This window comes from Colletotrichum navitas (genome assembly GCF_030913465.1).
Source record: "Colletotrichum navitas strain CBS 125086 chromosome Unknown LY79scaffold_8, whole genome shotgun sequence".
NCBI lineage: Eukaryota > Fungi > Ascomycota > Sordariomycetes > Glomerellales > Glomerellaceae > Colletotrichum > Colletotrichum navitas.
Window position 1 is genome coordinate 34,445 of NW_026850554.1, and position 24,521 is coordinate 58,965.

Sequence of the window (24,521 nt, forward strand, 5' to 3'; positions counted from 1 at the left end):
AGCTCTCGATTATACTGATTTTATGCTTCAGTCAGTGCGCACACGGGCACGGGCTTTGTGACAGGTGATCAATCCGCGAAGCTCGGATCCGGCTGGACAGCGAAGACCGAGACCGAACCAGCCCTGCACCGGCCCCGGCCGCGGCGGAGCGTCCCGGCGCGCTCAGCGCGGCGCATCCAAGTCGGGAAGCCCATCATTGATCGCAGGTTTTGACCGGTTCGCTCGATCCCAACGCCGCGGCACTGCTTTGACGTAGTGTACGGAGGAAAGGAGCGGATGGAAGCCGCGGGACTGGCTGGACCGCTTGGAGAGATTGTCGCTGGTATCCGCATATCGACGTCCAGGGACAGTCTGTCAAGACCCTGGGCTTCGGGAGACGAGACACGGGCCCTTCCCTCATGGTCTCCATAAGCTCCATAAGGCTTTTCTTTGCTGGGTATGGAGATTGTAGAGCGCCAGGGCAAGGGGCGCAACCGGAGGGGAGGTCGGAAGGGGAGGCCGCTTGGGGGGATGTTGGGATAGCGAGTCGTGGTGCTGGGACCGGTACAGACACATCCTGGGAGTCTTTCCCCGGAAGCTTGTTGGATCATCTCGGACTAGGTCGGCGGCCGCCCAGTTTGTACGTCCCATGGATTATCCGCTCTGAGATGACGAGTACCAACGGTCCGTCTGCTAGTTCCCGCAAATACACGTAGTAGACAGGGAAGACCTGTGGCACAGCATCGCAAGGTTGGAAATGTTTCCACGCGAACTCTCAAGGGTAAATTACCGCGTGGGTTCGTAGCAGTAGCGGACAAGTCGGCAGATGAGAACGCCGACGCAGATCCTGTCACCGCAAGTCTGGCCAGGCTCCGGTCGGCCAGCGCATCGTCAGCCGCTGGGCCATCACGTCAAACAACTCGGCCAGCCCTGCGGAACCGGCCCTTGAAGGCTTGCGGAAACCATGGGAGGGCATACACTATTGTGCGAAGACAGTAACCGATTAGCTAGTCCACTGCCTATAGCTGAGGAGCTGACGAGGAGCCGCAAACCTGCTTGCCTTCCACCCATGTCTCCCTTCGTCCGCGGGTCCTTCATTTCTCTTAGCCCAGGCATCCGGCTTGCGCGGCTTGTTCCGAAGCAAAAAGGCTGAGCTCGTGGTGTGGGGGGGGTCCGCTCGAAGACTATCAGAAATTGCTCTCCACCCATTCTGGGATCTTAGGACAGCTCAGCCGTCTCGATTGGCATCTCAAGCTGAAGATCGTGGCGGACATAGCTCAGTTGGGAGAGCGTCAGACTGAAGTCAACTTCAATCACTTAATCTGAAGGTCGTGTGTTCAATCCACACTGGCCGCATCTTCATCTTTTGCTGCGTTGCCCGACTCGATGAGAACTGGTTGATCAGGTGGGGGATGTGCGATTCATTTTGCATGCTTTTTGCTTTCTAAATATGCACACGCACAGGTTTTGATTCTTTTCGAGACACGAATGCGCAACACCGGTTCGGCGATGTTAGTCGGTCATTGGCGAAGACCCCCCCCCCAAACTTGATAGTCGCCACAGCAAATTTGAAGATGCAGTCTCCGCGGGCAGCTAGTTCCATAAGTCGAAGATTATTTACTTACACAGTCTCAAGCTATTGGGGTTTCGGCGCAGTATAATTATTATCGGAAATGCAACTTTGAAGTCGACACAAACATGGGCGATGATGAGCTATTGCGGTGTTGATGACGGCATTGAAGGTGAGTGGCACGATACAGGCGGGCGGGCCGCGGGTTGTGCGATAAGAGCCCCCCGGCCCGGGGATGTTCCACCACCACCACCACCACCAGCAGCGCCCGCAATCTCCTGGCCATTTCGTCACGAAACGCGACCTCCAGAAGCTAGACTTAACCTAGGCACTACAAGACACGTTACTCCCTACAACACAACCGCATCGCATCGCATATTCTATACGCATCTCGCGCATACTCGCCTCCCAAGCCATTCTCAAAAACCCAAAGACTGTGCACATCGTCTTTGCACAGTCGCCCGTAACCTGCCCACGACCACCCCCATCACAGCTTTATGCAACATCGGCCGACCGAGTCTTCAGAAACCCAGCATCAACAAGACAACCCCTCAACATCCTCTTCTCCCATTCAGCATGGCTCTTCTCAACGCCACCAGCCGACCGGCGTCGCCCAACTTCGCCGCGAGGACTCGGGCAGCGCGTCTCCGCGTTCCGTCCCAGACACCGCCGGCCGCCATGCATTGCTCGATGCCGTCAGCGCCGACCAGCTTGACGAGAGGCTTCGACGGCTGAGCGTCCCTGATACAGCGTGTCCCGAAGGTCACCAAGCCGTTATTGCTGGTCAGAGAGTGATTGAATACGAAAATGCCTTGACGCCGTCCACGCCTCGGCACGCCCTGGGCTTCAAGGTCATTAAGCGATCTGACCCTCGACCTGATGGCGTACAGCTTACAGACTTTCCCAATGGTACGCCTCTTGTGCAGAGATCTTCCAGACTGGAAACGGACTGACATGTATGTACGTGCTGCAGAAATCTTGACCCATATCCTGTCGCACTTGCATCCCGACTCTCACTCGGCGATATCTCTTGTGTCGAAGCGCTTTTACTCCCTCGTTACGACTCCACATGCGTGGCGAATGGCGTTTTTGCGATTCTTTCCGGGCCATGACAGTTTGGTTACCAAGGCCGACCAAAGTCGCTCGGGGCCGCTGGACTACGACCCTTCCGACTTCGTCCGGTCTGAGGCGCGCTACTTTTCGCGTTTGACCTCCCTTGCGACTTGGAGGAGCGAATACCTGCTCCGGACGCGTCTTCTGCGGGGCCTCATCAGAGGTAAACCAGGAACCAAGTCTGGAGGAATTGGCGCTTCCGGCCGAGGCGGCAAGAAGACGAGTGCCGTCCTGACGTACAACTCGAAGCTGCCATGGGCCGTGACCCACCTCCATGCCGACTTCTCCGCGAAGAAGGCTCCCAGAGTTATTCACGGCGCCTCGGACCTGGGTGTCGCAACTCTCAGCGATCCCTTCATCGGCAAGGTGGAGAAATGGGGGTTCAGAGACCCCTTTTCCATCCTACAGCTCGACGAGGCGTTCCCCAACCTTGAGCCGTACGGTCTGGGAGACGGCCCTGCCGCTTGCCCGAACCTCATGGACGTCAGTCATCCCTACGGCGTGCTGTCTGGCGAAGGTTTCCCGGGTGGCCGCGCGTACTACCGCCCGATCAATGAGTTGCATGGTCGATACCTTGGCAGCGACACTGGTGTGGTCGACACCTATCCCGACATCCCCAGGATCCCAGAGCTGTCGGAAGCGATTTCGAGTATTTGGCTCGCCAAATCAACCGCTGTTCCCAACATGACGCACTCGACGGTTGGCATCTTGACAGGCTCCACGCTCGGCGTTGTCACATCATATGCTCTCCATGGAGACGGGAGTGGTCCTCGGCATCCGAACGGCGAGATGACGGCGCGGTGGGTTCTCAGCCCCGGCGTGCCCATCATCTCAATCAAGGTCGATGATCAGTACACGCAAAAGCGAAAGACTGCTCAGCGCATTTGGGCCGTTGCCCTAAACGCTCTAGGCGAGATATACTACCTCGTCGACACGCCCAAGACCACCTTGGATCGGTCAAAAGGCGAGGATGTAACCAAGAACGCGTGGTACGCAGCCCGCTCGGTTTACTGGCGGCTTGTCGATGAAACACGACGTCGGGCCAGGCCTGATGAGTTTGACAAACACGCTCTCCGAGGCGCCTATTCTCCTAGATCGCCAGCCGACGCCATGAAGCTGAGCAAGGAGCAGCTCGTCGCAGAAGCACGCGAGATTGAAAAATTCTTACGCTACAAGCCATCCCATTTCCGCAAGGTCTGCGATGGCTGGGACATGAGGAGAAGACTTGAGGTCGATTTCGCAAACGATGATGCCAGCGGTGCCGGAGAGGTCATTGTTTCCATCCAGTGCGGTCTCGACGAGGCAACCCCACCAAGCGTTACCCGCTACATCAGGACTCTGTCTCGAACGCCTCGACCGACGCCAGAGGACTTGGATGGCCCGACTGATCTCACACAAGACACTCCCGAAGCGCCGAAGTCGATATTCGGGGCCGGTAAAGACTACCAGCCTGAAGCTAGGTCCACGACCGCTCCTGCTCCGGCGGTTGGCGATGCAACACCCATTTCATCGGGTTCGCTGACTCCGCAGGCAACGCTCATCTCTTCGGACGAGTGGGCTGTTGCGGCAATGACGCTTGACAGCCATGGCCAGTCGGAAATCACCGCGTCTGCCCTTGACCTGTCATCCCACGCCCTCCTGACACTGTCGGAGGACCCTCTTCACTCTGGTCACAAATCCACTGCTTCTCCTACCATGAGTCCCCTGACTGCAGACTCTGTGGCCGAGATCCCTGGTCGGAGAACGCGGATGCTGGCCATAGGCACCAAAGACGGATCTGTCGTCGTCTGGAACTGTCGCGACCAGCGCAACTTGACAGAAGTGGCGCCTCTTCGTGTGATTCAGACAGAGTCGCCAGAGATCAGTTGCCTGGCCCTGACGGCGCTGTACCTGGTTCATGGAGGAAGTGATGGTCTGGTGCAGGCATGGGATCCCTTGGCTTCCTCCCTCGAACCTCTCCGCACTCTAAACGGCCGGTCGAACGGGCGAGTTCCACGTCACATGATGACGATGAACCCTTCTCTTCAGAGCGATACCTACTCGGCTGCGCGGGCCATCTATCTCGACCCGGATCCTACTGTGCTGCGCGGCATCACCTCCTTCGGCGCCTTCCTCCGCTACTGGGCCTACAGCGCAACCAGCCAGCCGCCAGGCCGCAAACGTCGCCTCCGACATGCCGATGTCCATGGTCGACTCGCTACCCGTCGGCAGGGAGGGAACGTGTCGGGATACATAGCTGCCGAAACTGCAGAGCTGCGCCGCGAAGAAGAGCAAAAGGCTCGGGAAGACGCTTGGCTGCGCAACAGGTTCGGCGTCGGAGCCTTTGGCGATTTGACCGAGGAGGAGGCTCTCCAGTATGCAGAGATGATTTCGCAGGAGACCCTTCTGCTCGAGGAGCAACGCCGTACTAGCGCCAGTGACACGGGCTCGGCCGCAGAGGCCGGCTTCGACACCGCTTCTTGCTTCAGCGAGAGCACAATGGACACAGTCACCCCTGAGCCCAGCGTCACCGGCTTCACGCCGCCCCCTCCCGTTGCCGAGGAAGAGGACGAGTACGAACAGCAACTCCAGCAAGCGCTTCGCCTCTCCTTGATGGAGGCCACAGATGATGTGGGGCAGTCGCACCGCAAGAACAGTTCTGGCGATTTTGACTTTGCCATCAAGTACAAGCCGAAGCCTTCAAAGAAGACCAAAAGGTCGCCCTCCACATCGCCGTCTGCAAGCTACATGCCAGTTGTCGCTCCCAATGCCGAGTCCTCCAGTAGAGCCACACCCAGAGACGACGACCTCGAACTCGCCCTCAGGCTTAGCAGTCTCGGCCCTGTCGGCCACGGCGCGCACAGGGATGATGATCTGGAGCTGGCGTTGAAGCTCAGTCTCCAGGAGGCTACTGCCGACGACCACGCGGGCCTTGGCATACAGCATGAAGAGTTTCCCATGCTGGAGACCAAGGGTAAGGGTAAGGGCAGGATGTGAGAAGGCGAAGTGGTTGCTGCGCGGCTCTTCAGCGTGGTTTTTCATGGCGTGCTTGCTTTTTATTTATCGTGCTTTGCTGCAAATAATATTTTTAGTCCGCCTCGTTGCAAGCGGGGTTCTCGTTCTGCTTGATGCCTTAAGAACGGACTTGAGAATACAGTCATCAATTGAGATCTCGGTCTAGAAACAAAATGCTTCCATTGTGAGCCCTGGGAGGCTTTGGAAACTGGGTTTCAGAGGGCTTTGGACGCACGTCTGCCCTCTGCTCCTTCTCTGCCTCGTCCAATGCCTAAAAAGCGCAAGTCTCTGTGATTTGCGAGGATGTTACATATATATGTGATGCTAGGCCGCCTACATCCAATAGCAGCGTGGTGCAAGAAACGTAGAGACGGGCGTGTAGATTTATTTGCTTCCGATATTTAAGATTTACACGAAGGCCCAGGGGATGGGGCGTACATGACGGCGCTGTCGTCGGCCTTGGCAAACAAGGCGGCGATATATATAGTATTGTTTACATGTCTAGATAAATCTTCGCAGCACCGAGCGTGCCTCTGTCGAGCGGTAGTTGAGCGACCATGTTGGCATCTCATAATGCATCATCCAAGGTGCCGGTGGTACAGTACGTATGTATATCTCTCTTAGCAACGGGTGTCGGCGGTGTCTTGCCCTTGAGCCCTGCGATATATAGACGACCATTGTCCATCCACTTCTCTAGTTTCTCGAACTCTTGGCGGGTTACCAGGCGAGAGCCATGGGACGCACACAGTCGATTCGCATTGCTCATAAGGGTCTCGTTCTTAAACAGTAATCAGGACGGCAAGAGTTGACTGCACCCAATACAGTGGCCAGACCCCTTCCCTCTTTACCACTCCTAGCAGCAAGTATTCTTCTCTGCAAGTTTGGTGCTAGCATTAATATTTGTAGAGGAGGCTGCACTCCTCGGGTCAGCGTCGTCAGATCTACCCAACAAGCGGGTCGACAAGAAGCGCAAGCGAACCGGCTCTGTTTCCAATGGCCGTCCAGATCCAAAGAAGCACTTGCTGATACCTGCTTTCCGTCTATCCTCTCTGCGAACCAGTTCGCGGCCATAATCAGTAACCCATCGGACGGACGCTTATTCGTGGCCAAACAACTCAGGCGAGACCGTCTCTCGTCTGCTTCGAAATAGACACGCAAGTTCGTTCGGAGGTTATTCAGACGATATCACGACACCTCGATACTGCGGCACGAATTCCGCCCGGCCCTTGGCTGTAACGGCTTGCTGCCAGCAACTTGCATCCCGTCGCCCGCTAGTCTGAGTCTTGTCACTGCGTCCGTTTGCCGTTCCAGCAAGGAGGTCTGATGGACTGCATTATTATTCATCTTGTGGCAACATGCAAGCAGACCTTTCTGGTGCCATTAGCTCTTTGGCCACACCGATCTGTGCTCTGAGGTTATCGGTGGCTTCTTGAAATGAGGCTGTTGGCCAGGCATTTGGCGATATCTCGGTGTCCCACATCTTCGTTCATCTCACGCATCCCATCCGTGGGGGAACAGAAGCCACCAGCTACCAACCGTCACACGCCCCTTGCGCTCCTCATATGACTGGTTCTCGAGAGCGTGTCGCTCGCCAACACAAACTTGGGATCGTTCGCCATTACTTTCGAACTTGGTATGCTCTACAACAGCCACCCCCCCGACGCCCACTCTCTCGGCCCCCAGCCCTCTTCAGTTCTTCAGCCTCACCGTCCCTGCACCAAACATTCCACACGGCGAGCCCCGGAGCTCGCCCAGTCACGTAAGACACTGGTCAGTCCCCTTGTAACACACCCGGTGGCGATCACAAGCATCGCAGAGCCGGTGTCATCTCAAGGGTTACACGAATGCACCTCATTCCAGAGATCGGCCCCGGCGCATCGGGCATGCCGTCGCCTTGCCAGTACGATCGCGGTAGTGCACGCCGAGTCAGAGCATCCAAAGTCGACTGGAATTGGATCTAGACGGTTCACCCGCAGGTACAATACCATCGCCTGATCGTAAGACAAGGTGGTCCAGCGCACCCCACTAGACCATCAACCAGACAGCAATCTGGTTAACCGCCCTGGCTAACCTGTGGCCCGTGATCTTTGTCTTGATGAAGAGCCAGATGGGTCTCTAAGGAAGACCGGGTAGTCTGTGTGATTAATAGATTATGTGGGTGAACGCCAGGTCCTAGGCGTGAAAGTGACTTCCGGCCTGAAGACATGTGTCCTATGGAAAGAAGGAGGCTGCGGCCCAAGAGAGCTGCATGCAAGATTAACTTCTGTTGGTGCTGTCCCTTCCTCTGTTGCCATTGGAATATTCCGGGGGGAAGGGCGGATGAAGGACAGGGGGAGGCGGGAGGGAAGGAGATCCTATCGACAGTGCTAGGTCCGCATCTATGCACAGAACGCGGCTAATCATCCACAAGCACGCCAAAGGTGTTCCGAAGGACAAGCTCGTAGTCCTCGCCGCCGCCGTCGGACGGAGATTGAAGGACTACGCTACCAAGAACCCGAGCGCGTCTACCGTCTACGACGACGTGAGATATGCCCCGTCCGACGATGCCGATTCCATACTCTCTTCCAGACGAGGAAAGGATCCAGGTTTTCCTCCAGACGTAGATGGGTAATCAGAAGGAGGTCGGCATGTGGCGATGGCCGTACTTTGATGGTTTCAGCAATTCCGAGGTTATGCGCGTCTCCACATGTTGCTATTCCACAGCCTGGAGGGATCTCGTTCAGGTCCGAGGCTTGCCTTTCTGCCACCTCGAAGCGACGCCCCGTCACCCATGAATATATTAAGCAAGCCTGCGGTCCCGAACCTTGTGCTTCCTTTGAGAAAGGATCGCCAAGGGAACTATCTTTCCTTGGCGGGAGCAAATAGAAGAATCACAGCTTCAGAGATCCAGAGATTGCGGAGGGAAGGGCGGAGAGCGTATCCACGTATAGGCATGAACACACGCCAGAAACAAGGCGGAGATGCCGGAGGCTATGTCCCAACATACACGAGGGGCACTGTTAGACGAGAGCACGTTTAGGAAGCCGGCTACGGAGCGAAGTTCATTCACCCACGAAGCTCTCTCTCTCTCTCTCTCTCTCTCTCTCTCTCTCTCTCTTTTGGCTCTTGACGCTGGAATCCGTGTCGTGAATGGACTGCCCTCCGGCGTCGTGCCAAAGCCTGTCCCAATGAGGGGGGGCGGTCGCGGTCCAGGGCGGATTCGGCGTTCTGCGGGACCACCAGCGCGGGCAGACACCCGCGGGGCGCGCGGAGTGCGAGGCACCGCAGAGGGGAGGAGAAAGAGGAACCCGCATGCTATTCGTCCCCGTCGATAACGGACCATCCATATGCCCGCGCCCGCCTCGTGTCGGCTCCACGTCCCCCAAGGCTGGACTTAGGCTGCGTTCTCCCCCTCTCTCTATGTGTTTGTGTATGTGAGTGATGTATCTTGAACCCAGGGGTCGCCAGATTATCATTATCCCCGACGAGAGGCAAGGGGAGCCGAGCTTTAATAATTATTATCATTTAATATCAGTTGCTGTCGACGCTATAATGCTCGGAAGCTCCGCACCTCAAGTCGCGCGAGTGTATCATCCGGTCTTTTTGCCTTACCATATATATGTGCCTTCAACCTCACACTCCTTCTCAGCCGCCTTCACCCTGCCCTGTCGAGCCCGCCGAACCCCCGTCAACAGCCGCCTCCTTTCTTTGTCTTCTTCTTTCCACCCCCTCTGTGTTTTTTTCTTTTCCCCAGAACATCTCTGATCGTCCATCAGACACGCCGGACGCCGTTTTCTGTCGATCGGCCAGCGCCCCGTCCGACTGCTACCAACAGGCCGAGACTAAGCACCCCCGGTCGAAGGGTCGTAAGTTGTTGAAGGCTGTGTGGATATGTGTCCGGCAGTAAGCGTCCTTCGATAAGGGTGTCCCTAGCAATAGCACGAGCCATAGCTACAAGGGATGACTTTGGTGGCTACCTCATCAACAAATGGGCGATTGGTTTAGTGGTATAATGACCGCTTAGCATGCGGTAGGTCCGGGGTTCGATTCCCCGATCGTCCATTTTTGCCTTTTCTTCTTCTTTTTTTCTTTGCTTTTTGCTTTTTGCCTGTTCATCGCTACCGCTGGTGTTGCTTGATTAGCTCTCCGGCCTTCAGTTAGGCTGAATCAGCTGGACGGTGATGTTTCTGGACCGAATGGTTTGCCAGGCTGGAGAGGCCAGGTAACGAACGGTTCGTTCCTCCTAGTATTAGTACGCAGAAGCGTAAAAGGAAGGGACGGAGGGAAGGAAGGCTTGCCCCTCCGGTCTCACTCTAGACCCATGCGGATCGCAGTGAGACCCGCCCTAGCGACATGTCTGAATGCAGCGAGCGAGGAACTTCACGCCTTGTTTACAACGGGTGGTTATGATAGAAATACTGTTGGATCGCAACCCACGTTCCGCGTGGACCCTCCTTCCCTGGCTTAGCCTCTCGGTAGTTCATGTGTCGTGAGAGCCTCTCCCATGCCACGCCGACTATCACGTCAACTTCGGCCGTTTCCGCCGTTGTAGAGCCCCATCTTCCAATTTTGTAACTTGTAGGTGTGCACACTGCCTACAAGCCCTACGCGTAGCCCTGCGCAGCAGCATATTCCATTAGTCATGTCATGGCCCCTCGCGCATCTCAAACCAATGCGCCCGCCTAGAACCCAGACGCAGATCGCTATGCGAAAAAAACTAAAACTCCAATATTCGTCCTTGCCGCAAATGTCAACGTCACAAAACCGCCGTCTCCCTAGACTGAGCTAGGTGCACTCGCCATACAGAAACCGGTGGTGTTAACCGTTATGCGACGGGGGTGTTGAAACACTGCTCTCAAAAACAACGACCTGGCACTTGGAGATGTTGCCGACGGAGGCGTCGTGAACGCGATCCGGACAAGGCCCCTTGAAGTTGAAACACCGAAGCCCGCTGCCGCAGAGGTTCGTGACGAGGGGTTCTCAGGCAGCCAAGGCCTCCAATGGGTGCTGATGTTCCGCTGGATTGGGATCTTGTCAATTTTTTGACGCCGTGAAGACCATCACCTTCAGGGCCGTGCCGTTGACCGACCTCGCCTTTTGGTACCCGTGATTTGCGAACTGTTTTCGTCCGGTGTAGCTATGAGCGAACCGGTACGCTCTGACTCTGCTGTTACCTATCTTGTAGAATTCCAAAAATTGACTCGTGGATGCAGTTGTGAGGGTGCTGGACGGAACTGAGCTGGTCAAGGGTATCTTGTCTCCCGCTTATGCAAAGTTGCAGACGTACAAGTACCCTGCAACGAGACGCCTACCGACGTCGATAGAAGTTGTGCTGCTGATAGTCAATCACTAATGTCTTGTGAGGCTTCTAGAAGAGACCATCCGCCCCTGTCGGACGCGTACGGGTCGTGTTCGAGGACAGTCCAAGGAACGGCAGCGCAAGGCTAGTGGTGAGTCCATGTCAATGTGTCGTCCCGAAACTCCATCGCTCGTCTCCCACGCATCCCTGTCCACCTTGATTGCGCGAATAAGGGGTTCCATATGGTGCTGCAGGGGTTGCTAGGTAAGTTGACTAGAGGTTGTTGAATTATTCCTTCGAGTAGCAGGAAAAGTGTTAGGAAACTGCATCAGTACAGTGTACCGGAATATGGCTAATCCGTATTCCGTATGGATATGTTGCCCAGGTGGCTCACTCGATCTGTTACGCCGTCAACCAAAGACCGATAGGGCTTGGCCTCGGTCATTGTGACAAGCATTGAGGACCTCCTTTTTGAATGTAAATGGGCCGATGTGACGGGGTGCATTGGAGAGTCCCATGGTGCCGACGACATCGTTGCGGGCCCGGGGGGCACTACCCGGCGCAGGATACCATATGCATAACTACCTACAGTCTCGGTCTTGAACTTCGGTCTTGTGAAAAGTAAGAATAATAATAATAATAATAATGATAAAATAGCCATAATAATGGGTCCGTACTTCTATTCACTTTAACAGTCACAACGACGCCGACCCTCCAGTCGATGACGGCGGCATATATTTGCCTTATTTCCACTTCATTGGCTATCGTTCGAGCCTGACACCGCCCCGAAGAATACCGACAACAAGAGCCGAATGTCTCTCAAATATGGCAGCGCGGGCAAGCTCGGCCAAGGCAGGGTTGATACTTCGCGGCGGCGACAAGAGATGCCGTAGTAAACAGTCGGCATTCCTAAGGACCGTCCGGCGGCCACCTCTGCGACGAGGAGCAAGTGAGCACCGACACCTTGCCATAACACTACTTCCCGGTATGTTTCCTCCGAGGTGGCCCAAGGGGGAAGCCTAGGTCCCTGGCGCGTTTGTAGTCAGTCGGCTACCCAACCAATCAAACCTTACTCTAGGTCATGTATGGAGCGTAGGGTTGTTACTGAGACAATTTACCCCGGCCCGCTTTCAACAAAGTCTAGCGCACATGGCTACAATCACGGCGCATCCGGAAAATGTGCAGGTAGAGACACGGCATATGCGGGATGTCTGGGACATGCAGAACGAGCCAATGTATCCATACTTTCGATGCCCAAGGAGCCGATGGCCTGGAGGGTAGCCTGCATGTATCTGCCGTCGCCGCCCAAGTAACTAGACCTTGAACCTCTATGCTTCGTCCCGAGGATGGAGGCTCAGGTAGATGCCATAGACTATGACTATCATCGGTCTGCATGCAGCTGGTCAGCATACGGCGTAGGGCTGATAATAGGATGGTGCATACAAGCTGACGACCTGAACAACAACTCAACGTGCGTCGTGTTCGACTTTTTTCCAGCCAATCTGTTGATTCGGATGCAAAAGGCACGTCGAGGCATCAATGCTTCAACTTTGGCCATGGCTCGGGCGGCTGAACGAACAGGGTCGACCTAGGACTGTCGAGACGGGCCTAGTGTTCCCCCCCGCCCCCCCGGCATTTGCAGCGAGATTTAATGAGCGCCGCGCGCAATCATCCCTTGCAAAGTGACAACTAGGTATCCGTTCGTGGTTGGGTTTCTTGTCTAGCGTACCGGCGTGCGCGGCGCAGGAGGATGGAGCAGGGGATATTACCCTGCTCGTAGTATGCAAATGGCGAAAAGCTTTCTCACCCCCAAGACTTCGGTGACAGCCAACATCAGGCCATGACAGCATGATCACACGGGAATTCGTCCCTTGCACTGTGGTCGGCCGACTGGCCGTCATATTGTAGTTACGACCAGCCAAGGCGCCACTTTACGATTGGAAGTTGTTGAGCAATGGCAATGTGAAAACATGGCACGATCATGCCTTTCCGCTTGCCTCTTTCTAGTATGCCGACGCCGCCAGGTTGTGCATGCGATGTTATGAATCCTGTGCCTGGTCAGGCTGATGGGGTGTTTCAAGTTGATGGGTAGGTCGATGGACTAGAAAAGTTTGTTTTGTTATTCCTTGTTGTGTATCTATATGTCGATCAGTAGTAGTGGGCCAGTGTGAAGCCGTCGTTATAGCTCAATTCATATACCTTTGAGCTGAACCCCGAAGAAACCGCCAGGTTAGAAGGCACGCATTGTGGGCCTATGCTTGGCGAGTCAAAGCGAGTGTCCACATTCCGGCACCGTCCCGGTGGACGATAGAGACCAAGCATGGTCGTCCTTCGGCGAAAATGAGAACATGTAATGTACACTAGTATCGGTAGAGGCGACGGCTGTGGGTACGATACTGGCACGTCTGTATCCGTGCGGGAGCTGTCAGAACTGACAATCGAGGCACGAATAAAAGGCGTCTGAGAAGCAGAAGCACGACAGGTTCTCAACCCATAGGCCCCGAGGCAAGGCGTACGTAAGGGAGCGAACCCAGAATAGAGACATCCTTGACGGCGGCTATACGATTTGGACGATAAGGCGCAGGGTATTTGTCCAGCTATGGAGTTGGCAACTGACGATCAACGATGAGTGCTTCCTGCAGTCTGGTCAGAGGGGGACGGCTCTAGTGTGCACTTGGGGGAGGGAGAGAGCATCCAATCGTCAACGTCGCATTGGGATCGAAGCCAACGGTTTTTTGCGGGACGGTGATGAGCATTTACGGCTATGTCGAGGCCGCCGTGGTCGCATGCCCAGTCTCGAAGTCGATCGGTTCGGGGGGGGGGGGGGGCACTGAGGCGCTCGGCAAGCGTGGGTGAGGAGGAAACTAACTCAGTTACATCCAGCTAGTAGACCCCACACGGCTCACGGACGGCGGCCACTCCGGTTTATCTTGAACATTACGGTGGTGAAGAGTAAGGGAAGGATGAAGACGGAGTGCCGACGGATGCGTAGGCAGTAGGCTGACTAAGGACGGGTGGAGGGGCATGCATATGCAGGAGGAAGGAGGTCGAGAGACGGGGACTCCGACCGGTGGGTGGTCGGTGATGGGACGAATCAATGCCGAAGGGGCCCCCCCAAACCGGGTCGCGTACAGCATAACAGTGCACGGCGCCGCGCAGCACAGCACGGTTCATGGCCTAGCCCACAGCTATGGTTCGTGCGTCGCTAGCTCCTTCCTATTTGAGCTGCAGCGCGTGCTTCTAGAAATGGTCTTGACATGTCAATCCCACCTTTCGTGTGTGTGTCTACGGGCCTCTCAGCATCCAACGCGGAGGATGGGCCGATGGGAGAGATCAGGGTAATCCAAGCCTCTTACCACCACCAGCTGCAGTGTCCGTTTGACACATTCCCCGTCTTGCTGCCCTCCAGGTAGATTGCCTCGCTTGCGCAATCTTGGCGAGGTGATCCGGACGGACAAGGAAGAGTTTGCAATACCATTCCATGGCCAGCCACGGACTAGGGGCAACTGTATCCGTACATATCATACCTCCCTTTGTCTGTCGACCGTCTATCCATCCGTCTGTCTGTCTTGGCTTTACAGGCCAGTTCCTCATCCTGACTCACTGCTTCGTCGCATCTCACCAGGGGGGCTTCAGCACAGACACACAAGGTCTGGCCGATCCACCAGCCAAGCGCGGTCCAGGTGGCGGCTATAGGCGGGTTCCTGCCGCTTCAATTCATTGTGCATCACAAACTCTCCTACCTTGCCCGTGGCCCCTACCAATTTTCCCGTTGATAAAATCATATCAACGCAGCTTACAGTAGGTAGTCAACAGTTGGTGTCCTGAGGGAGCTGGCTGGTCCCCCAGTCTCCCCCAGCTTACCTAGGTAGGTAGTGCTCTGTTACAGAAATGGCCAAAACTTAAAATGGAGGTCACGAAGACAAGAACAGAAAACAACAAAGCCATCACCTCGACAGCCTACACCCGCTGGATCGGTACTCATGCCGCCAAGAGCTGCTCCAATCGCAAACAGATGGAAGACGCGCCAAGATGGCGCGCAAACAGGTCGTCACGACGTCGCCGAGTTGCTGGGTACTCGGGACGTTTCTGAATCAGATCCCGCTTCTCGCCTCCCTCCCTCCCTCGCCTACCGCGTCTAACTCGGGTCCTACCGTCCACGGATGACGAAGGGACCTCTAGACCAGCATTGTACTATCTCACCGCTGTGTTTTTCCGGTGCACAATCCAGTGATGTTGTATATCTGTGCTGTATGGAGTACCGACCTTCTCAACGGCAGCGCAAACCTGCATTACCTACCTGGTGGTGGAGCGTACACATGGTGACGGCGACAGCGCCATGCTGTGAAGTGGCTTGTTGATGCTCCGCCGCCCTTGACCCGAAGCGGGCGCAAGCACCTGTGTCGATAGTAAGACAGGGAGCCCCCGGCTTTGCACCCCCAGTCCCCAGCTTTTGTGAGAACGACGTGGACGAGGTGGACGGACGAAGTGGGCGGAGAGAAGGGAGGACCGCCAGACCGGTGCTGGACGGGGGACCTGGTCCTTGTCTCACACATGCTGAGAGCGGCACAGCCCTGAGCCGGAGTTGTCTCTCGTGCTTGCCCTTGCCTGGGTGACCACGGCAGGCTGCCGTCCATTCAACTCAATGACAGAAGTCAGTTTCCTGTTCTGTTAGTCTTCAACTGCACGTTTCTCCCACCGCCATTTCTTTCGATTTTGATCATCCCGCCCCCCTCACAGCTTCAACACTCATTCGACCCATCTTTTCTACTGCGCTGCAAACCAGTAGAGCAACCGGGGTATTACATCGGCGTACGCAAAGCGCATTGTTTAGACGGGATTGACAATAGCTCCTGTTGATGGAGAAGCACCCTCTCACGGCCAGCCTTCCTCCGGGACGCCAATGCAAATCGCAAAGACGACATGGTGACTAGGCGCACCTCGAATGAACCGCCAGCCGGATCCCGCCCCAAAACCGACAACATGCTTTCCGCTACTCTCATCACAGCCGTGTTTGTTGCCCGAGTCGCCGCAGAGAGTCAATCCGCCGTCGCCCTCACTCCTTCCAATGGCTGGTATGTCCCGCTCTAGCCCGGCGTGCGCCTCTCCTTCTTAACTCTTCCAAGGTACGGTGTCGATGGAAACTGGTCGGCAATCGAGCTCCAGGTTGGTACACCCGGTCAGACTGTCAATGTTCTCCCGAGCACGTCACTGTCTGAGTTCTGGGTCATCGGAGCTGGTGGCTGCGACGCAAGTGAGTCCTCCTCTCGCCCTTCTCTCTGTGCCATGTGCATGTCGATGCCCTCGGCGGCTAGCACGCTCTTGGCTGACATACGACAACAAGACGGCAGCCTTTGCAATAGTGCTAGAGGTGGCGTCTTCGAGATGGCCGGCTCCAAATCTTGGAGTTCTCTAGGCACATGGCAGCTTGGCTTCGACTATCTCAACAACGGTGGGAATGGTGATTATGGACTGGAAACCCTCTCAGCCACTCTGTTGGAGGGTGATGGATTATTGAGTATGGACAACATCATCACTGCGTCAATCAACACCACTAGCTACTACCTTGGCTTTCTCGGCCTCGGCGTCACCAAAGGGAGTTTTGGCAACCGGGTAGCAGAGTCGCCCTTCTCTCAAGCCGTCAAGAAATACGGTCGCATCCCCAGCTACAGCTACGGCTACACTGCTGGAGCTCACTACAGTTAGTGTGACAACCCTCCCCATCCGACATTGACCTGACAGCGTGCAGTGGGCGTCTCTGGTACGCCCTGTTCTCTGACTCTAGGAGGCTACGACGAGAGCCGATTCATACAGCACAACAACGAGTTCTCCCTGGATCCCAGCGATGGACTACCTCACGCCCTCGTCCGTGCCATCGAGGTGACAACCGGTCAGGATAAGGTGCTGCCCGGTGGTTGGAACACCAGCACTCGCATTCTGTCCGACATGTCGACTTCTTTCATCGCCATGATCGACAGCTCGACTCCCTATCTTTGGCTGCCGGACGCTATTTGCGACCAGTTTGCCCAAGCTTTCAACCTGACTTACAATAGCACATTCGAGCTGTACACACTCACAGATGGCCAGTACACCGACTTCAAGTCTGCCTCCTCGTCCTATTCATTCACCTTCTCTTTCACCAGCCAAGACAACAGCGACGATTTCGGCCACCCGCTCACTGTCCCCGGCGTCGTCAACATCACCATCACTGCTGCCGCCTTCGCCCAGTCCCTGCGGTACCCCTTCCAGAGCGACGCGATCCAAGACGGCGACCCTGCCGTTCCTTACTTCCCTCTGCGACGAGCATCCAGCCTGACGGACACCTTCATTATTGGGAGATCGTTCCTGCAGGAAGCCTACCTCATCACCAAGTACGACACTGGCGTCTTCTCTCTCCACCAGGCCCTCTTCCCGGACGAGCCACTAGAGTCTGTCCAGCTCCGTAACGTGGCACAACCAAACAACAGCACCTTTCCGCCACCGTCGAACCTCCATGGGGGCCTCTCGACGGCGCAGATGGGTGGTATTGCGGCGGGAGCGACCGCGGGCTGCGTCATCATGCTCGCTTGCTGGTACCTCTATCGCCGCCAGAAGAAGTCGAGGGCAAACATCAGAGCATTGGAGGATGCGAAGGATGCCGCCTCATCGATCATGCCGGAGCCACCCAAGAGACCGGTGACCATGGTATTCACCAAGATACTTGGCAAGAAGAAGGCCAAAAGAGCCTCCGCGCATGAGGTTATGGGCAGCTCTTCCCACCCTGCCGAGGTGGGGGCTGACGCCAACCACGCTCTATACGAACTGCCAGTTTTGGCGAACCCGACAGAGCTGGGCGGCGACGACTGTAAGTCAGCACTTTCACATACAGATTTAGAAGTGGGCGGCAGGTACAGCAGCATGGGCCCATTTGACGTGGGAACAAGAAACGTAGAAATTCGTCTCCAAAGCCCCGTGCCGGCATATAGCCCGCCCGGAACCCCAGCAGCCTTCCCGCCCTCAGAGAAATTGTTACGGGACACGAGCCCTGCTGCAACCTCTAGACCCGAAGAGTATCGGTCGCTGCCGTCTGTATCTCCAACATCGATTCGCGGGTCACTCCCGTCACCATTGAGCTTCCGCTCAGGGGAATGGACGAACCGCACGTCGGATCTCCTGTCTCCCTGGATGGATGGCCAGTCGTTGCATGAGCCGGCTTTCACGGGAAACAACGCCGAAAACCCCTTCCTTTATCCCGTTTCTCCCGAGAGCGAGGTCTTCACGTCAAGTACCGCAAACTCCTCAAACATGCCGCCGCCCATTCCGGTCTCCGTTCTACCTACATCGCCCCTTCCGACTCACCGCAGGGCGCCGCCGATGGAATTCACAAACGTGATTTGCTTAGGCCCTTTGCCAGATAACATCGCCTTACCAGCGCCGCCGGCGAGGCCTCCGAGACCCCCTCCACCGGCGCCCCCCCCAGTGATCCCCGACGTTGCGGTTTCCGAGATCCTCGCCGCGAACCGCGCCTCGACCGACACCTTGGGAAGCAACTGGACCGAGTTCGAGGAGGAATTGATTGCGCAAGAGATTACGAGGCAAGAGAGCCTCCGGGAGCAGGTCAGGAACCAGGACTTGGAGCCGAGCTCACCGCTCAGCCTGCACCGCCTCGACGGGACTGAGTTGATTCACATTCCCCAGCCAGCGGAACGACGTTACAGCTGGGAGAATTGAGGACGGGCTGACAGTTCCGTTTGGCCATTTTTCGACATTCATTGATACCACTTATAATGCTCGACCCCGCAGAACAGCGGACGATACGCTATTTTCGCTTCGTCTTCTTCTCTCTCCCTTTTTTGTTTTCATTTTTCATTGTTTCGAATTCACCCTTTTTCTCTTTCCCAGGCGCGTAGATCAAAAGCGACGGAGTTTGGGATGAACAGGGGAACACCCCCTCAAAACTTGGGACAGATATATCAGCAAATATGTCGGGGCGTTTGCATACCACACAAAATCGAGAACCGGATCGCTTCCTTTGTTTTTCTTTTGTACTTGCCCCTCCCATTTCATGGGGCGCTGGCTTGTTTCGTTAGAGGAGGGACTGTGTCCCGAGTAACGAAGAACAGGACGCAGGAACGGCAGGGCCCAACATGCAGGAGAGTCTCGAGCGTCTTTTCTGAAGACGATTTATTTGTATTTGGGAATATCCCGAGAGACGTGAGAAGGTAATGGGCGGGACGACAACCCCGGGACTATGAAACCATATATGTACATGTTTCCACATTTTATGAGACTTAAGACTCTGAGGCTTATAGAACAAGTCCTCATATAGAAAAAAGACGAAAATCCGTTAAAGACAACGACAGTCTTCCGCTCCGTCTGTGATGTGATGCTAATCAACCTGTCCGGGGTGGGCGGCGTTGGGCATGCTGTCTATAGGGTCTTTCTACAATGACGCCCCCATCAAAGTCTACCCTTTCCCGGAGCACCTTCTGACCACGGCCTCCAATCCTATGGTGTTTCACCGACGCCGCGAAGCGTACCGTCGTTGCCGCCACCTCGGCCCGCTTGGTGCTTCTCTCTCATCTACATCTGCGTCCCGGTCCACGCCCGGAGCAGCGCGCCTTAGGGTGGGGTTCTCCCTCCCCAACCGCCCACCCTAGCCCGCTCACCATATCTCCTCCCACCACGTCAGCCCCGCGAACGCGGCGTCCACTGCGGCGTCGTCGGGATACCTCTCGGCATCCCCCCGGAGGCAGTCCCTGACGGCCTCCTTGACGGCACGCGCCATCTTCAGGCTGCCGCCGCAGACGACGAAGATGGCGTTCGCGGCGACCATGGCGCGGACCGTTGGCGCGTGCTGCCGGATCACGTCCTGGACGTACTGCCGCGGGGCGGACGGGTCGCGGGAGAAGGCTGTGTGGACGTCGAAGCTGCCACCCGGCCCCGCTGGGTCCCGGGTTTCGGCGGCGGCGGCGGCGTATCGCGCCTTGAGGTCCTCCCACACGTCACGGAAATGGAAATCCGCGTCCCGGCTGCGGTTTCCGAAGAAGAGGGCCGCGTCGCCGACGCGCATGCCCCCCGACAAGGCGTGGGAGAGGCGCTCCTCAACGAAGAGGCGGAGGGGCGCGACGCCAGTGCCGGTAGCGACGGCGCACAGGGGCCGGCGGGCGTGGGCCGGCCCGTGGAGGGAGGCGGAGCTGCGGTTTAGAGACACACGGAGGGACGTGCCGGGGTGGGTGAGGGACTCGAGGTAGCGCGAGCAGAGGCCCTGGCGGGTCTTGCGGAGGATCGTCTTGTACTTGACGAGCGCCACGAGGAGGGTCACGCTCGTTGTCGAGACCGCTGCTGGTTTTGGTGAGGATGCAAAATGGCCGGAGGTGTCGTCGTGGTGGTGGTGGTGGTGGTGGCCCACGCTAGCGATGCTAAAGTCCCGGCCGCGCATGACGGGGAACATGTCGAGGACGCGGGCGAGCGGTATGCGAACCGAAGTGAACTCCTCGAGGACCTCGAGGATGGTGCGGCGGGGCCGGGTGGTGTAGTCGAAGAACTCGTCCGTGTACTCGCGCATGGTAAACTCGAGGAGACGTTGGCGGTGGTACTCGTCCGAGGAAAAGTAGGACATGTCCTTGAGGAAGCTGCGGCGCGGGGTGCAGGTGATGTCGAGGTTATGCGTGAGGAGGTCGCGGAGGGTCGTCGCGCGGCGGGGGTCGATGTGAAGGCCGTGAGGGAGAGATGGTTGCCCCGAGGGGGGGTCGGAAGACGAAGTAGTAGTAGGGCCAAAGGAAAGGGGCGAATCTGCGATTGTGCACCAGCCCATGAGGTCTATGAGCTTTTGGACGTCTTGGGGGAAGTTTTTGGGGTATATCGTCAGGCTGTCAAAGGGCTGTATCGTAGGCGGTTCGCCGGAGGTTGGGTCGAGGGCGAGACGTACAAGGCGGACGTCCTGGAAGTGGGTTTCCGGTGTTACCCGCTCGTTAAGCTCGAGAGAGGCGTCTAGGCCGCCGGGGATGGGGAGGAGGGTCGGCGGCGGCTGCTCGACTTCGCACGGGTCTTTGGATGGGGTTCCGGCTTCATTTGGTGGTGGAGGGTCTTCGGTCATTGTGATGGAGGTTGTTCTCTGGACCAGATTCTCGACTGCGCCCGTCGCGTCGGTATCAATGTTATCTGACTGAGCTTCCTGGGCTACGGCTTCGAAGGCATTGCAATTCGTGTAGCTCCCAGTACTCTGTTCCTGGCCTTGACTTTGACGTGTGTCCGGATTTGATGCCAGCCCAACGGTGTACCTAGGTGGTAGCAGGGTATCGTCTGGGATAGGGGTAAGCCCCTCGGGTAGGGGATATAGATCGAGCAGTTTCTTGCGCAGGTCTGCCGCCCATGGCATGTACCTTTCGTCCACGCTGAAGGCATGTCAGTAGCGTTCGTGGAAAGATATGTTTCATACAGCCAGTGCCCCGATGTAATACATGTCGAGGAAGAAGAGTAGCAGCAGCGACTCATTGCGGTGGTTCATTCATAGGTGAAACCGATGTGAAGGGGCAAAGAAATATCAACACTTGCGGCCAATACTGCTGCCACTCGGCATAATAAACAAAGATGAACGGACGGACAGGCGGCGACGAAAGAACTCGAACTCACCCATCTGCGTCTTGCTCATCTGCTTCGCCTCGGGGGTAAAACTCTACGGCGCCTAGCTGCTCCAGTCGCTTATGAAGCTTTCTGGCAGCCCAGTTGAACCTGTGGCCAGCGTTAGATCCTAGAAAACTCAGAGAATCACAGTGTTCCATGAGCACGGAGAGACGCATAAGATCCGGTGGAGACCTACTTGATATACATGCTGTCGCCGAGCCCAAAGGTCGTGAACCTGACGGCACCGAGACACCCTGGGGGCAGCTTCTTTCTCAACAGACTCCTCCAGAAGGCGCCGGAGTTGCGGGGCATGTCACCCTGGCCCGTCGTCGATATGACGAAGACGATGAGAGTGTGTTGCAGGAGTGTGCTCTATGGAGGTAACAAATCAACATTCTGCTTGGACAGTTGCATATCAGGCTAGCAGTGCGGTTTCGAGGCTTGGAAGCCGGCAATTCTTCTAAGCCAGTCCGGTAATGTCAAGGTACCAAGGGAATAGGAGTCAGGGTAGCTCACCAGCTGAGCGCCGTTCATCTCGTCGACCCTGGTCTTGAAGTGCAGCCGTTGGGCGTCACGACCGATCTCCTCGGCGATGTCTTGGCTGTTGCCGGTCTCCGAGCCGTAGAGGATTAACATGGACCGGCCGGGCAATTCCGCCACCCGTGCCGGCTGGGGGCCGATCTTGGAGTTTGTCATGTCTCTGTCCGGTCTTTTCCCTTTTCTTTTTCAAGTTAGACTTTTGCCTAAATGCGGATTATCTCTCTCGACATCGGACTCCTGGAATGCCAATTTGACAAGCTGCTGGACTCTAGTGCTGACGGCGACATTGATCGAGTTCGAGTGTTGTCGGCGGAGTGACTCTTAATTAGGTGCGGTCCCGGGGTCTGTTAGCGCGGTGGTGCAGCTTCTTGGGATAGGGTTTTCTGTGCGGCATCGGAGCCGCGGGTGCCATGCGGCGGAGATACAAATGCCCTCAAGAGGGTCACGTGTTGTCGACTAGTCTGGCGTGTGATCTAAACATCGAGTTAGAGGATCAACAAAAGCCCAAACATTAGTTTTCACAACATGGAACAAGCAATGAATCTCGAGGCGTCATGGAAAGCCTGTTATTCGGGCACAGAGGATTATAGGACAAAGTGTCTGTGTGACGTTCAGCCACATACAGGCATGGATCGCTCCAGAGATCATGTCAATGTGCGCCACAGGCTTCCAAGTACCTGCAGAATAGCATCGAAGCCACGCGGGGCTAGCTGCCGAGCGGGAATCCGTCAGCGTCGTACCTAATCATGTTGGGGTTAGAGCGGTCATGGGGAGAATGGGGCCGCCGGAAGATGCGACGTGCCGGGGCTTGCATGGCAAGTGAGTGAGGCAAAAGGCTAGGCGTGCCGGGCTGGAACCACCGCGGATACGGGAGGCCGGTGCTGGTGTTACCTCGACGCAAGGCGAGTGACAGCGCCCCGTTCTACAGCAAATCCTGTGGAGAAGGTCGAGGTTCCTTAGTGCGCCAGCACAGCTCAGAAGGCTTGGAAAGCTTCGCGACTCAGGTACGCTGCCTCACCCTGCAAGCCTTCCTCCTCCCGGTGATAGCTCCACGGGCAAGCGTACGAATAGGCCAAGGTGGGCAACAGGCGAAATGGTTTTCGCGAATACGATGATCACATAGTTGGCGTCTGCGGTTTTACTGAAGAACAGGCTTTTGTGCCGAAGCCACAGAATTGGGAGATTGCCGGTGGATCAGCAATCGCCATGTGTAATCGTCCAGATAACACGCGAGTCTTGACAAGAATTTCGGATAATAGACCATGCACAGGACGATGGATGATGGGTAATTGATTAGAAGCCAGGAGAAGGGGAAAGGAAGCTTCTCACCATGCTCCATCCCCTGTATGGCGCCGCCGTTGGGACCCTGGGGGCTTTAGCGTGGCCGGCCAGGGGCCTCCCAAAGCCTTCATGCGCTCCGCGAAATCCAGTGGGCCATGGGAAATTGTATCGTCCTCGTCCAATTTCGGACACCAAAGGAGCCTTCCGCGGTCCCATGCCTTAGATACGGGAGGACGGCGTCAGCCGGGGACGGAGGACGGGGCCCGAATGGGCATCCGCCTGAACCCCGTTGACGGTCGACCGGTTCAGCCATTGAGTTTGCGCTCTGTATTCTATACTATACCCTCTTCGCCTTACTGTGGCTGGGTGAGAATTCTACTTCTGTGGCCTCTGTTGCTACTGCAGAAGAACGGATGGCTTGGTCGGCGAGCTACTGCAAGGAGTCAGCAAGCAACTCCAGAAGCCAGTACTACGTTGGCACTTGGCCCAGCCGATGAGGTAGGGTAGGACCAAACTCAATCGGTAGACGGCGGCTGTTGGCCTTGGTGGACCCTTGGATTTAAATCTCCGGTGCATGTCTCTCGTAACCGCCGACGAGAGTGTAACGACGAGCAGCCGTGATGTTGAACTGGGGGTACTGACGATTGCAGGGAGGGGAAACACGAAGCACTACTCTCGGCTCATCTCGCGCAAGATTTGAGCGATCCGGAGCAGGTCCCTGGATGAAAGAGATTGGAAAACGGTCGATCGCAAAAAGCGACCGGTGGCAACTCGCGAACCGACTTCCGGAATGGGGCAGCGCTGCCACAGATGAAGGGACATAGGGGGTCTACCGGTATTGTTGCAGCTCTCGTCGGCCGAAGAGTCGAGACAGGAGACACCCGACCAGATCGGGTATGCTGCCGCATTGGAAGACGCTTGTTGGCATTAAAGGTGTAAAAATTGCACTTTAAAAGCTCCTGCCTTCAAAATGCATGTACGCAGCCAACGCAACGCAAACCTCTGCTCTGCGCACCTCAGGGGGAGGCGGGCAGGTCGTGGCTACCGAGATGTCCGTCGCCTTTCTGAAAGGTGGTGGGCTCCACGAACACGCACATCAGCGGGTGGACACCAGATCAGGCATGGCTGGCCTGGGATCCCATCGCGACCAATTTGCGGGGG

The 24,521-nt window shown here is 56.4% G+C and overlaps 4 protein-coding genes and 2 non-coding genes across 6 annotated transcripts; 4 read left to right on the plus strand and 2 right to left on the minus strand.

Annotated features, from left to right (window-relative positions):
- Positions 1-68: 68 nt before the first annotated feature.
- LY79DRAFT_576602 (uncharacterized protein) lies at positions 69-590 on the minus strand (the record flags this gene model as incomplete). The annotated part of the gene is made up of 1 exon (XM_060559808.1): positions 69-590. One exon carries the CDS (start codon positions 588-590, stop codon positions 69-71), a length of 522 nt encoding a protein of 173 aa, XP_060418077.1.
- Positions 591-1,245: 655 nt separating this feature from the next.
- LY79DRAFT_t45 lies at positions 1,246-1,335 on the plus strand. Its single transcript has one exon. It is a non-coding gene; the product is annotated as a tRNA-Phe (tRNA).
- Positions 1,336-1,750: 415 nt separating this feature from the next.
- Positions 1,751-5,800, plus strand: LY79DRAFT_541171 (F-box domain-containing protein). Its single transcript, XM_060556919.1, has 2 exons — positions 1,751-2,458; positions 2,523-5,800. The coding sequence occupies exons 1-2, from the start codon at positions 2,047-2,049 to the stop codon at positions 5,636-5,638; spliced, it is 3,528 nt and encodes a 1,175-aa protein (XP_060418078.1). The 5' UTR covers positions 1,751-2,046; the 3' UTR covers positions 5,639-5,800.
- A 3,825-nt stretch (positions 5,801-9,625) lies between these two features.
- On the plus strand, positions 9,626-9,697 carry LY79DRAFT_t46. The gene has a single exon. It is a non-coding gene; the product is annotated as a tRNA-Ala (tRNA).
- A 6,220-nt stretch (positions 9,698-15,917) lies between these two features.
- Positions 15,918-18,644, plus strand: LY79DRAFT_507970 (eukaryotic aspartyl protease; the record flags this gene model as incomplete). Its single annotated transcript, XM_060553878.1, has 4 exons — positions 15,918-16,009; positions 16,061-16,188; positions 16,279-16,635; positions 16,684-18,644. 4 exons carry the CDS (start codon positions 15,918-15,920, stop codon positions 18,642-18,644), a joined length of 2,538 nt encoding a protein of 845 aa, XP_060418079.1.
- A 934-nt stretch (positions 18,645-19,578) lies between these two features.
- On the minus strand, positions 19,579-22,235 carry LY79DRAFT_666609 (flavodoxin; the record flags this gene model as incomplete). Its single annotated transcript, XM_060563253.1, has 4 exons — positions 19,579-21,310; positions 21,549-21,647; positions 21,736-21,911; positions 22,056-22,235. 4 exons carry the CDS (start codon positions 22,233-22,235, stop codon positions 19,579-19,581), a joined length of 2,187 nt encoding a protein of 728 aa, XP_060418080.1.
- Positions 22,236-24,521: the final 2,286 nt, after the last annotated feature.